Source organism: Dromaius novaehollandiae, chromosome 8 (assembly GCF_036370855.1).
Source record: "Dromaius novaehollandiae isolate bDroNov1 chromosome 8, bDroNov1.hap1, whole genome shotgun sequence".
NCBI lineage: Eukaryota > Metazoa > Chordata > Aves > Casuariiformes > Dromaiidae > Dromaius > Dromaius novaehollandiae.
The window spans coordinates 13,748,093-13,760,547 of NC_088105.1; the positions used below are offsets into that span (position 1 = coordinate 13,748,093).

At 40.4% G+C, this 12,455-nt stretch overlaps 1 protein-coding gene across 2 annotated transcripts in view; it reads left to right on the forward strand.

Moving 5' to 3' along the window:
* Positions 1–12,455, forward strand: part of TEDC1 (tubulin epsilon and delta complex 1) — a 75,343-nt gene that overhangs the window by 47,039 nt on the left and 15,849 nt on the right. The window contains exons 6-7 of one of the 2 annotated variants that reach the window (XM_026123421.2): positions 381–467; positions 6,662–6,874. In XM_026123421.2, the coding sequence (XP_025979206.2) occupies positions 381–467; positions 6,662–6,874 (300 nt within the window). The remainder of the gene's footprint in view (positions 1–380; positions 468–6,661; positions 6,875–12,455) is intronic. The other variant, XM_064515729.1, reaches the window with a different exon arrangement.

Genomic DNA, 12,455 nt, shown 5'->3' on the forward strand with positions numbered 1-12,455 from the left:
TGGAGAAGCATAGCTTATTTTGGTAGTCAAAAAGCATGGAAGATTCAAAGATGTACATGCACCTAGGCCTGCCGAATTACATGCCTTTGATCCCTCAAAATAATATGGAAACCCCACATCCATATATGTGGAAGCTGATGATGTTTGTATAACTGGGGTCAGGAATAATCAGTGCTGTTGGGAAAAGTGTGTCTTTGTTTGCATTTGCACGGCTGTTTTTACAATGCTCCTATGAAATAACATACTGGGTGTCCCATATACCACTGAAATAATATCACTCTCTCAGGGGGATCTCTTTTATAATTCATACCAAACATACATTTCAGTTCACAAATGAGTAATGTTACCTGATTTTCTTTCTTTTGTTTCCTTCCCTGTAGCTGTTACAGTTTCTGGAGTCCGAAACAATGCAGTTAGAAGCCTTTCTGGAGTGGAAGCAACTGGAACAAGTTTATTGGCACTGGATGGTAATGAATCAAACTGATTTTAAAGGCTGCAGCTTTCTCGATTCTAACAAATAGCTAACCACTTGCAAAGGTCCCTTCCCACAAAAGTACATGCTGCAAAGCATCTCTTCAACAGTATTTTGAGAAAAAGAAAAAAAAGGCTTTGGTAAAGTATACTTTCTTAGTTCGCCTTCATCACTCAGTTTTTTTCAGTAAGACTTACCCAGCTAGGCTGAGGAGTTGCAGGGAAGAGTAGCAAAATTTCTTACAGTTAACACAAATGAAAATGCCTGATCTTCATCTCTTTAATGTTTGTTAAAACATAGCGAGTGTACATTTTGTTAAAATTAAATGGCTCTTCAGAAGAGGGACTCTAAGCTTTATTGCAGACTTGAGAACAACTGAATTTGCAAGCAGCTGATACTGAAAACAGCTTCATTCTTCGCAGCCAAATAGTGTATTGAAATTGCAGATTTCCCCTTGAACTGTGTTGAACGATCGTAAGAAAATCAATAAACCTTCCTCTGCGCATCTTACGGTTTCTGAAGTGAGTGTAAATGGTAACATCCATCTCATTTCTCTGTACAAGTTTTGCCCATTTACAGTTGCTGAAAATCATCCTTCAGAACACTGAAGCTGTATGAATTTACAAAATTTTAAGAATCAGTGAGCTGACCACTAATTGCCAATATGCCTTGTATGCCTACACTGAAAGCAAGGCAGAGGAATGTAAAATTACCTCACCTGTCTTGAAAAATACTTCCAATCCACGGACCTGCATATCACCATTAGTTTTTTCCTTTATTTATCTACCATCTTATGGTTCTTTGAAAAGCATAAACGCTAGAATAAGCCTGGCTCCAAAGTCATACAGGCAAAGTGTAACTGCAGGTGCAATGGCTTTTCAGTGTACCCACCAAAACCTTAACCCCTGGCATATTGTACAGTGTGGGGAGTATTGTGAATGTTGAAGTGTTTAAGTGTGTCCTAGACTTAAGTCCCAAATAAATATTTGCAAAAAGCCTGACCAGCACATTAAATCCGGGTTGAGTACAGTGGTGTTTTTGTTGAACAGGCTGTATGGTGATTCTGCCATTTTTGTTTTGCTGGTTTTTGATTTGCCATTTTTGATGGTTGTGTACCTGCATACTGTAGAGCGTATGGGAATGAGATGTGCTTGAAGGATACAGTAGCTTTGTCTTTCCATTCAACCCATATTTTGCATTGGTGATCTGATGAATGGGATGGTTCTCGCGTGGTTATTCCCAGTTCTTCCAGATGGCTGTGCAGAGTGTTAGTAACCTATTCCTGATACAGTTGCTTTACTCTGGTTCTTGAATGTTTTAGTACTGATGGGAGTTTAGTATCTACTGTGTAGCCCTCCTCCCTGTTTGCTGAGTATGTGTTATTCTGGAGGCATTACTCTATACTACCCTAACTTTTATCTTGTCTGAGTTCTTCAGTTGTCAGACGTGTTGCTCTGACAGACCCCTGATGTACCAGGCCCCGTTATGATGTGTTCTTTTCTCTAAATCCATTTTCATCACTTGATCTAATATCCGTTGTCTGACTTTCCTGACACAGCCACCTGCTCATCTTTTGGCTTGGGTACTGTCTACCTTTCAATCGTGGCTGAGTTGGTAGTCTTTAACGTGGAATTATGCTGTGAGCAAATAACATCCAGAAGATCGCGCAGGCCACGGTCTGAGTTAATGCTTCATTCCATCAACGCTTCCCCAGTCCTTGCTTCAGACAGTTTCTTTTACCCTATTCTGGCGAAGAAATGCATCTTGTGGGAATACTGGGGAGAGAACGAGTTCCTATTTGCCAGAAAGAAGCATAAGGTGATTCTTCAGCAAATCTGCGGAATCAGCATAGACAGAGAGCCTCCTTCTTCAGTACTATAAGATATAATTTTAGACATGAAAGAAGTTGATGTACATGAGCAGTCCTAATGCAGCAAGGGTACCTGATATAATTCATAGAGGAAAACTTTGTCATTCATCAGTAGGGATGCTAACTTGATCTACTTCATACGATGGTAAGAGCCGAAGGCAGCAGTTGTGTATCCTGTTCTGGGCGAAGGGATTACCAGTCTGCCCGCAGGTGTCATCCCTGCCTCTCCCGAATGGTAGAGTATTGTCCTCTCTGATTTGCTGGCAATAGCTCCTGAATTCATTTAATCCATTGATTCTTGGGACCAGTGAATTATGAGGTGCTGTGTTCATGGTGATGAGCACGAGGTTTGTAAGAGATAGCGCTGTCTGGGGGCTAGGTTTAAAGAATCACAGAATGAGGAACGAGGAACTAGACGAATTAATGAAGGTGAAACAACAGGGAAAATTTATGCATCTCATAAGCGTGGCATATCTTAAAATAGGAATAGTAAAGGTTCACTAGATTGGCTTTCACAAATGTAAGTGGGAAAAATTCTGGGAAGGAAGCAGATTTAATAATAAGTGAAAGAGATTACTTAATTAGAGTTTAAAATTGCTTTGTTGCAAAGTTGCTTTCTAAAGCATTATCTTTAGTAGGAAAGAATAGGAGGAACACTTGAGTATGAGCAATGCTTCCTGCAAGAGCAGTTCAACACAGTATTTGTTAACCTGTTACCTAAAATTGGATTGAATAAAGTATTGACTTGGAGTTCTGCTATAAATATTTAAATGGGAGAGGCCCGGGTTGAAGGGATGATAGGTCTATTATCACATTTCCTCCACAGAATTTTGTCACATATCCTCTTAAAAAAGCAGTCTGAGTCTTGTTGTTTTCTGATTTTTTAAGTGTTTGAACTGTGGCTTTAGTAAGAGTATGTGTTATTTGGAATTATGTTTCTAAGAGTCTTTTTTTTTTTTTTTTTTTTTTTTTCCCCTGACCTTTAAATAATCTGTTCAACGGCCATCAGTTTACAAGCTCACTTGCAGTTACTTTTTGGAAAAGTGTTCCCTTTTCCTCTGTCCCTCCCATGATTTATCTGTGCCTTTACAAACTCTGGGGAAACCTAGCGTCTGTCTCGGGTGCTGACGAACTTTGATATTAATAGAGTATTGAGAGTATTAATAATCTTAAAAAAAAAATCAGAAGGACTTTCCCACAAACTACTAATGCATCCTTCAGCATTTGCAAATGGAAGACGTAAAAGACTTAATGCCAGACTGGGCTCCTCAATCTTGCTAGGGATCCACCAGCTAATGATCTGAAATCGGTAAGTCTTTCAGACTCCTCTTTGCCTGATTCAGCAGCTGAGCTTGTACGTGTCTGTTGGAAAAAAGCTCTTCAGTGATCTCTACATCTTTGCATGCTCTGTTCATTTTTTTTCCAAGTGCAGCAAGCTGTCAAGAGAATTTGCTTCCGTACTTTCTTAGTTCTAGGTTGTCAGATGATTTTAACGTTATTATTTTTAAAAGCAACTTTTCAGATTTGATAAAGCAGACATTACTACTAAATATAGATACTAGCTAGTTTTCTAAAATTTGCTATTAATGATATTTCCTTACCAACTTTAAAGTCTAAGATTGATTATTTTCAGTTATGTTATCAAAACATATTGAATAAATTTTTAAGTACCAGCAAAGAAAAATTTTAATCCATTTTCAGAAACTTAAGGGTTTTAACTTCAAATGAACACCAGGATTAGAGAACTTTAGAAATTCTGAAGTAAAATTGAAAAAGGAGGACTGGATTTTACTTTGTAGCCTTAAATATACTTACTGCTACAAATAAGACTGCTACATTCAACTTGCTGTATCTTATATCAAAAGAAGTAGGAGGTTACATAGACCATTGCTCTTGAAAGTGCAGCCTCCTCCTCACCTCCTTATTTTAGGAAGTGGACCAATTTGCTTTTAAGTTAATGCACTGTAGTCAACCTCAGGAGATCATAAATAATTTCAGCCACCAAGAATTCACGATCAGTCCCCATTAATAGGATTTTGTGAAAGCTTCAGTTACATTTTAGTCTGCTTTCTTTTTGTGAAAATGCGTGAGGAAAAGACAATTTCTAATGCATGTGGAAATGTGTGCCTCTGCCTTATGCTTATCTTATCCCTGTGTCAGAGGTACAGGGATCTGTTCCCTGTCACTGTCCCGAGCCCCTTTCCTCCTCCTTTCCCCCATTTTTCCGTATTTTCTTTCTCCATGTTCTTCACTGTTCAGCCGACCCTTTTCTTCTGCACAGTCACATATGCTACGCCAGATGCAGAGAAGCAAACCGAAACAGGAGGATGAAACAGACTCCATGAAATCAGCAAGGGACTTCATTACCCCCCTTTTATTTCTGTAGGAGGCATTCAACTGCTGCTTTCAGTGGCAGGCTGTGGCTCAAGTCCCTAACTTAAAAGGGCAAGTATATTGGCCCTTAAATGTAACATGTAAAGGAAGACAAACCAATTGCCGTAGGCCTGAGTTTGACATAACTACAGCAACCGGAGTGAGTGCAGTAATTCTAATAAATTAAAAAAATACTACTTTAAGATTCTCTCGCTTAATGAATTTCAAAAAAAAAAAAAGCTCTGTATAATTTTGATTGCTCTTCAAGAACTAAGAAACTCTCTTAATTATGTAATGAACGTATGCTGCTATTTTATTTATTCTCTTCTCCTTGTCTGCAGACCCAGCTGTGGCTTTTCTCTGTCCCTTCTGTACTGCCCTCCTGTCCTGTGCACCTAGACAGGACGTACATGGGAGTGAGTCTCTCTTATCCACGCCAGGCGCTGTTATTTCCGTGGAGTCTGTTAGACAGTGTGTGTCCAGAACATGTCTGCATCATCTCAAGCCGTTCCTGTGGTCAGCACTAAGCTGCTTGTTTCAGCAGTGATTTGTGACAGTTTGCAGTGCTGACGCTGTCTGAGAAAGGAGGTTTTATAGCATGTCTTTTGTCGAAAAATTGATTCCCATCCTCTTTAAAGCAGCCTTTTACGTAAGTGAGGGCTGTTAGCACGTCACTGCCTTCCCAGTCCTTGTTTTTAGGCTAAACGAAAGTGGTTCTTTTAGTGTATCCTTATAGGTAGATCATCCTTCAAACTTCTGATGGTGGTTGCTGCTCCCATATGGGATCTTCTACCCAGTTTGTCTTGTGTTTAACTTCAGGTGCCTCACTTGTACTTCAGCATTACAGTCAGCTCTCTTCTGTTGCACAGAGACTTGAGTTTATACTTTCTAAAATGATACTTGAGCTGTTTTAACATCATCACATTGGTGACTTCTGTCTGTTTTTTGACATCCCTTCCAGCAGTGTTGCTGCTGAGCCAGTAATTATGCATTTGATTTTTCTTCACCCATGTGTAGACCTTGATGCACAACTCTGCTGAATTTCTTCTTGCTGCTTTCAGATCATTTCTCCAATTTATAAAGATAATTTTGAATTCTAGCCATGTTCTTAGAAAAGATTGCCACCTCTCTTATTTGATGTCTTCTGCGAATTTTCTTATCAAAATGGAAATAAATATTTAATACTATGTGAGTGCCTGGATGCTTTAGTTATGCTATCCTGGATTGAAAACAGTGTGTTTCTTCATACTCTGTGCACCATAGTGCATAGGTACATGTATTTCAAAGACTGAGGACTCGGAACCTATTTGGGTTTTTTTGGGTTTTTTTTGAGTATTTTAGATAACTGTTGCTATCTCAGAAAGCAGCTGCAGAATTAATTACAGAAGCATTTGCATGATCCAGGTTCAAACAGAGCTTATGGAGCTACTGCCCAGCAGTACTGGGACTCTCTAGGAGTTCCTCATTTTGTGGAGTTTTACCTGGACACAAGTTGTCCTGTGGGTGCAAACTTACTTTGTCCACATACCACATGGGGTTCTCCTGAACAGAATAAGCACATATCTCCATGCTGGTCATCACCTTGTTATAAAAAGCCATAAAAGTGCATCCAGCCTCAGAGAGTGAATGGAAGGGGCATATCCAGAGACTCTGCAGGTGATCTCTGTGTCTCGTGAATGTCACTCATACTTTAGTAAAAGCAGAGGAGAGTCTTGCTTCCTAAAATGAGGTAGGTTAGCACCATATGTTTTTGTTAACTTAGAAATACATTGGAGTTAACTGAAGAGGTTATCTGTTAAAATAACTTCAAAATTGTGGAGCAACTGTATCCTGAGATGGCAGCAGTGCATTCATAGTTATAAATTACTGGGAGGATAAGGGGGGAAAAGGGGAAATCCATTTTTGCTTGTGCTAAAAGGTTAGTAACTTATTATTTTTTCCTTTAGGAAACTGTATTAGATGATATGGCTGAAGAGGGAAGTATGTGCAAGTCCCAGGATGCTCATACGATGAAAAGCATGCTACCAAAGGGGGACTCCTGCTGCCACTGGGCTGGCAGTCTTGTGGGGAAAATTGACAGATTATCCAGAGATCTAATGACTGTCCATGATCAATTGCAGGAGCTTGTAACTCATCGTAAGTCTGCATGGTACGAGAAGGTAAGGTTTTAGCTGGCTTTCTTGATCACAGAAGCCTTTTCAGATCCTGTATTTCTCAATTCTGTTGCTATAGCCCATCCTAGGGCAGCCTCACTATTGCTGCTCTGTATCGACCTTGCTGCAGTCTTGATGTCAATCGACAATTACTTGTCTGTTTATGCCCAGAGCATGCCAGGTGCTCTTTCAAACACAAAGTAGGCATCTATCCCAGAGAGGCAGCATTCTGAAACGTAGTAAGTGTTCCTACTTTTGGAAGGAAAGAAGGCATCAAAGGATAGGGGTTGCAGCAGAGAGCAAAGAGGAGGAGGAAATCATGGCAGCCCCTGGAAGGAACAGAGGCAGCAGGTTGGAGGTATCAGTAATGCTTATAGCGCAAAATAAAGAGTATTCACAGGGAAAGGAGGAGGAGAGAGGCCAGAGCTTGTCACCTTTCACTGAGTGAGTAGTCTTTGAAATGGCTGAGGGAGGAAGGCGTAAGAAGGGAGCTGAAACCTGCAAAGCGAGAGAAGGGACTGAGTGTAAGATGTGCAAGATGGGGGCTGGCTGAGGAAAAGCAGATGCTGTGAAAGAAGTGTATGTGGCATTCACTGATGATGGGGAGACACAGGGAAAGAGCCAGAGAGAGCGGTGGGGGATAGTGAAGGAGCTGTTGATGTAGATGTAGAAGGTGAATCTGGCATGAGGAGAAGATCCGATGAAGATGCAAGCCTAAAAACTAATAGTTTTTTCATGCCTCTAGGGGAGAGAAGAGTACCAGAGTCTGTGGGACCAGTGGATGATCGAGAGGTGAAATGAGCAGCTGGGGCAGACAGTAACTAAAAGATCTCTACATCAATATTTTGTACCTATGGTATTTCGGGAGAGTTAATTTTTCTTTGGGTGTCTCTTAGATTAAAGTGTTGATAGATAGGATTATAGTTGAGTTGAACAAATGAGCAATAGCAGGTTGTCAGATCAGGAGGCATTTGCCCAGGAGTTCTGAAGGGTCTGGCATGGAAAAAGTGTGTGGAGAACAGCTGATTACTCTCTCTTCCAGCTTAAGAACAAGGGATGAGCTGGAATAGGTTTCAGACAGGCAAAAGGAGCTGCTGCTTCACAGAGTGTGCAGAACTTCTTCCCAGAGGACACTGTGGGTATAAACAGCTTACATGGGTTCAAAATATGTTTGACAAATTCTTGGAAGAAGAAATCCATCAAGAACTATTAAATATACAGATAAGAATTACAAGCTTAGGAAGTTGCAGGGCTACAAATTGTTGCAGGTTGGGGGATTATTCTGAGGAAGTATCTCAGTGTATTTGCCTTGGTCTTGTACTCTTTAGGCACTTGCTGTTGGTCACTGTCAGCAATGGGATACTGGCTTAGACAAGTCTCTAGTATGATCTGATTTGACTGCTCTTACAGGAGGACTGGCATGAACATAGCAGAACAAATGGTATTTTGAATTCTAAAAATAAAATTTTCAATGCATGATTTCTAAAGCAAGATATGCTGTGACTCCTTTTATACATAGCAGTATAAGTGCCGTTAAATATTAGGCATAATATTAAATAATAATAACGCTGTAACTTTTTATGCATAAATCAGGGAATGAAATCCAAAAAGAATAACCAAGAAAATCTTCATTGTGCATTGAAATAGATGCATTATTTAGATTTGAATGATGGCTGGTCAAGTTCCAATGTTTCTGAAATTCAGTGAATGTCATAGAGTAACTGTGGAAAACAAATGGAGTGCATCTTAGTGTGTTGTTAAAAGGGTGGTTTATCACAAATGCCTTTTCTTCTACATCCCACAGAACAGAATCATTTTGTAATGCTACATAGCAGCATTTTTTGGAATGCTGGAGGTCAGATGACTCTCCATCAGTCCTTTTTATATCAACCCTTACCTCTATCAGTAGTGCTGCTTATGTGATGCTTTCTGCCTGTAGTCGGTCTTTTTCCCCACAGTCAGGATGCTTTCTGAATGCAGACTCTTCTCTCAATTGTATGTTTCTACCCCCTTCAGTCTCTTCCCTGGAGAAATACACTTATCGAATCTTTCCTTCTATATTCTCTCTTTAGGCAAACAAAGAAAAGATATGCTAGTAGCTAAAGCAGTCATTATCTCTAACTTCATATCTGGAGATATTGAGACATCTGGAAATTATCTTGACTCTCGCAAGCATGCCCATATGAGGGACAGAACAGTTTGTTATAGCTCTTGTGCCCATTACCTTGTACTTCACAAAAAACACGTGATAATCCACAGAGTAATTATTTCTGTTGTTACTGGTAGGCCTGATGCCTGTACTAGGCAACTGAGTAGAAGCTATTTTGAAGAACAGAACTGAGGACACACGATTAAATGTGGTATGTTGTGAAAGAGGCAGCACGGTTTTTCCAAAGAGGAATCATGATCCAAAAATCTGTTGGAGCTCTTTGCCCACATGCTCACTGGTTCCTTCAAGGGAGGTTGGATTGACGTAGTTTACTTGGATTTACAAATAACAGTTGATAAAGTCCCTGAAAAGATTCTCAGCAAAAATAAACTGTCCATGTGGCTGTCTTTCCTTTTTCCCTAGAGCAGCCAACAGATCAGGAAGTAGGGAGCAAAGAGCAGGGGTTTGTGATCATTTTGCAGGGTAGGCGGTGGTCACCAGTGGAGCCCTGCACGCTTGTGCTGTTCAACATCGGTATAGCTAGTCTGGAGAAGGGTAGGTGGATAGTGAGATGCTCAGGTTGACAGATGAAACTACATCACTGATAGTAAATGTACAGCACAGCAGCAAAGGATTGTTGAGGGCCTTTGTGGTGCTGAGAAGCTAAGTGGTAAAAGAGCAGATAAAACTGCATGGAGATGCATCTAAGAAAACGCATGTGAAAGGGGAATCCTAATTGTACGTACATATTTTTCATGAACCAGTTGTCATGGCATGGGAATGAGCTTTTGGGTTTTAATGATAGTTCTGTGGAAAAGTCAGTGGTCAAAAATAGCAAATTGAATCCTAAGAGCTGTTAGGAAAGCAGAAGAAAACAAAGCTGGAAATATACTTTGCTGCACCTGGAATGTTTTATGCAGTTCTGTTCCCTGTCCTAACTCAAAAAAAGAGATGTAGTTGAACTGGAAAAGGCATAGGAAGGGGAAATGATGGTGACTGAAGCTGTGAAAGGATTTCTAAACAAGGAACATTTAACTATGTTAGGGCTCCTTGCGCTGGAGTAGAGGGTTATCACACTGGAGAGCTCGCTCTTTGATTGTGTGCTGGAATGACCCTGAAATCATTTCCCATTTTAGGGACATCAACTAGCAGACAACTAAATGTTGCCGTGGGAATTGGGTGATTTGTGAAACCCTGATTAATGTGACATTTTTACTGATATCCATTTATAGGCAGTAATGTGTTCAGTATCTTGGAGGAGAGGAGGCATGTGACATACCTGTATTGGCAGAGGAGTGATCTGAATACTGGGCTTTTTTTGTTGTTATTTTTTTGTTCTTTTCCATTTGGTACAGAGCAAATACTTATTTTTCTATGGTGACATTTTGGGGATTTGTAGATGATCAAAAAGTTGAATGAAATGGTTAAGCTTTAAAAATATTTCCCTGCTCAGAAACATTCTCAAGTGTATAAGAAGATATCTAGTTCCAAGAGAACTTGTTGTTTGTTTTTTTTCTTTTCTGAGTATTTCATTTATTATTTACTCTATTTGAGACAGGTTTTGATTTCAGACTGTGTTAAACATTCAGCAACCACAGCCTGGAATGCAGAGAGTATTTGACTCGAAATGATGCTTTCTTTAGTTTTAGTCACATAAATGCTCGTGCCCTGCTGAGCTCTTGTCAAAGCATGGGATGTTGTAACTGGGGATTCTCTGTCTTCGCTGGCATTTAAAAACAAGTGGTGATATGTTGGGTGGGCTCATATGTCAGTCTCTGAAGCATGGCCCAGAAAGAGCAGATCCATTAATCTGAGCTTGAACATGCTCCCTTCACATTAAGCTGGAGTCCTCTCCAGCAGTATTGACAGCTGTGGTTGCATGCTTGGTTTGTGTTGTGTTCAAGCACTGAGAGTTGTGAGATTTAAGAGGTTACAATCCTGCTTCATGTCAGAACTACTTAATCAGAGGAATAGTGCATTGAAGCCTGCATGTTTTTCTTTGTTTTTGCCTTTGTTTCTGTATTTTCTTTTCTGATCAGGCAATGTTTGATGCAAAGAGCCATAGTTGTTGACTGCTGTCTGGTTTTGGTAGCTCATGAACAACTTCCCATATCTCTTTCCACATCCCTGGGTTTTTTCAAAATGCTTTTTTTTTCTTTCTTATATTATTTTTAAAGTATGTAAAGAGTATTTTAGTAAGGGATGTGCGTTGAAGGTGGAAGTACCAGCCAAAAGTCTCTTGATTCTCTATAGCTCTTCAGATTTGAGAACTTTCTCAAACTAGGAAAGAGGTATTGTGATCTTTTGTGTGTTTTTCGAGGGAGTGTCTTGGCAGTACGGGCATCAGGAGAGAAAGTGCAGAGAGCTCAACCATCTGCCCTAAACCGGTATCACTGGTACTATGGTCTTCTGAAGGAGAAAATTATGTATTGAGTAAACTGGGGATATGCTGGTACTTAAACAGCTGTAGCTGAATTCAGTGTCTCGGTTCCTGTCCCTGCTTCTGGATTCATGAGAATACTGCAACTCTCAGCCTCCACAAACTGTTGCATGTCCAGCCTTGATAGAGGTGGGAGTTTCAGAAGAAAAGAAGAGATGCCCTTGTGATTCTTAGGATGTTGAGGAGGGGCTGAACCTCTATGGGACCAGGATCTCTTGTTTTTCACACAGGTGGGGGAGAGGGGAGTTATAGGAGAGGCACGGAGTATGGTCAGTGGTGGCAGTAGAAATCACCTGGGATGCCTGATCAAGTGGGAATGGAAGGGATTAAAAAAGCAAACAGGATTTTACTCCATCTGATGTAGTACTCTGGTTCACTCAGAACTTTATGCCACTGCCACCTCATCACTGCACACTGCTCAAGACCTTGTAAAGTCTAAAAAAAAAAAAGGAGATTTTTTTTTTTCCTAAAGGATCTTACCTTTATAAAAGACTGAGTGGTTTTTGATGCACTTTGATTTAACACTTCATTATTTGAAGTAGGGAAGCTGTTCCAGAGGCTAATGCTGAAACATAGTCCTCCATTTTTTTGGTGTTGCCTTTTTTTTTTTTTTTTTTAACTAAAGTTGTGTTGAATTTTATCTACTAAAATAGTTGCATTTCCAGTGTTTTTCTGTAATGATTTGGAAGAGGGGGGATGAGAGCTGTGAGGGACAGAAGACCAGGTAGCTCCCTAGTAGCTGTTGCCTACGCTTAGTGACTGTGCTGTGTCGTGAGGACTTCAGTGGTTTAGGATCAGATCTAACTTGCTTGAAAATAAAGGAAGGTGCAGTGTATGTATGTGCATGAGTGAAATATCTTACAAAGGCTCATTTTTCTTCCCCCTTGCAAGAACAGTGGGTAGCGCTGATGGGCCTTGGGCTGAACGCGTGGTGCGCAGTGTTCCCTCTACCGCTGCTGGTGCCGGGCTGGGTTGTGTTTCTGCTGCCTCAAACGCAG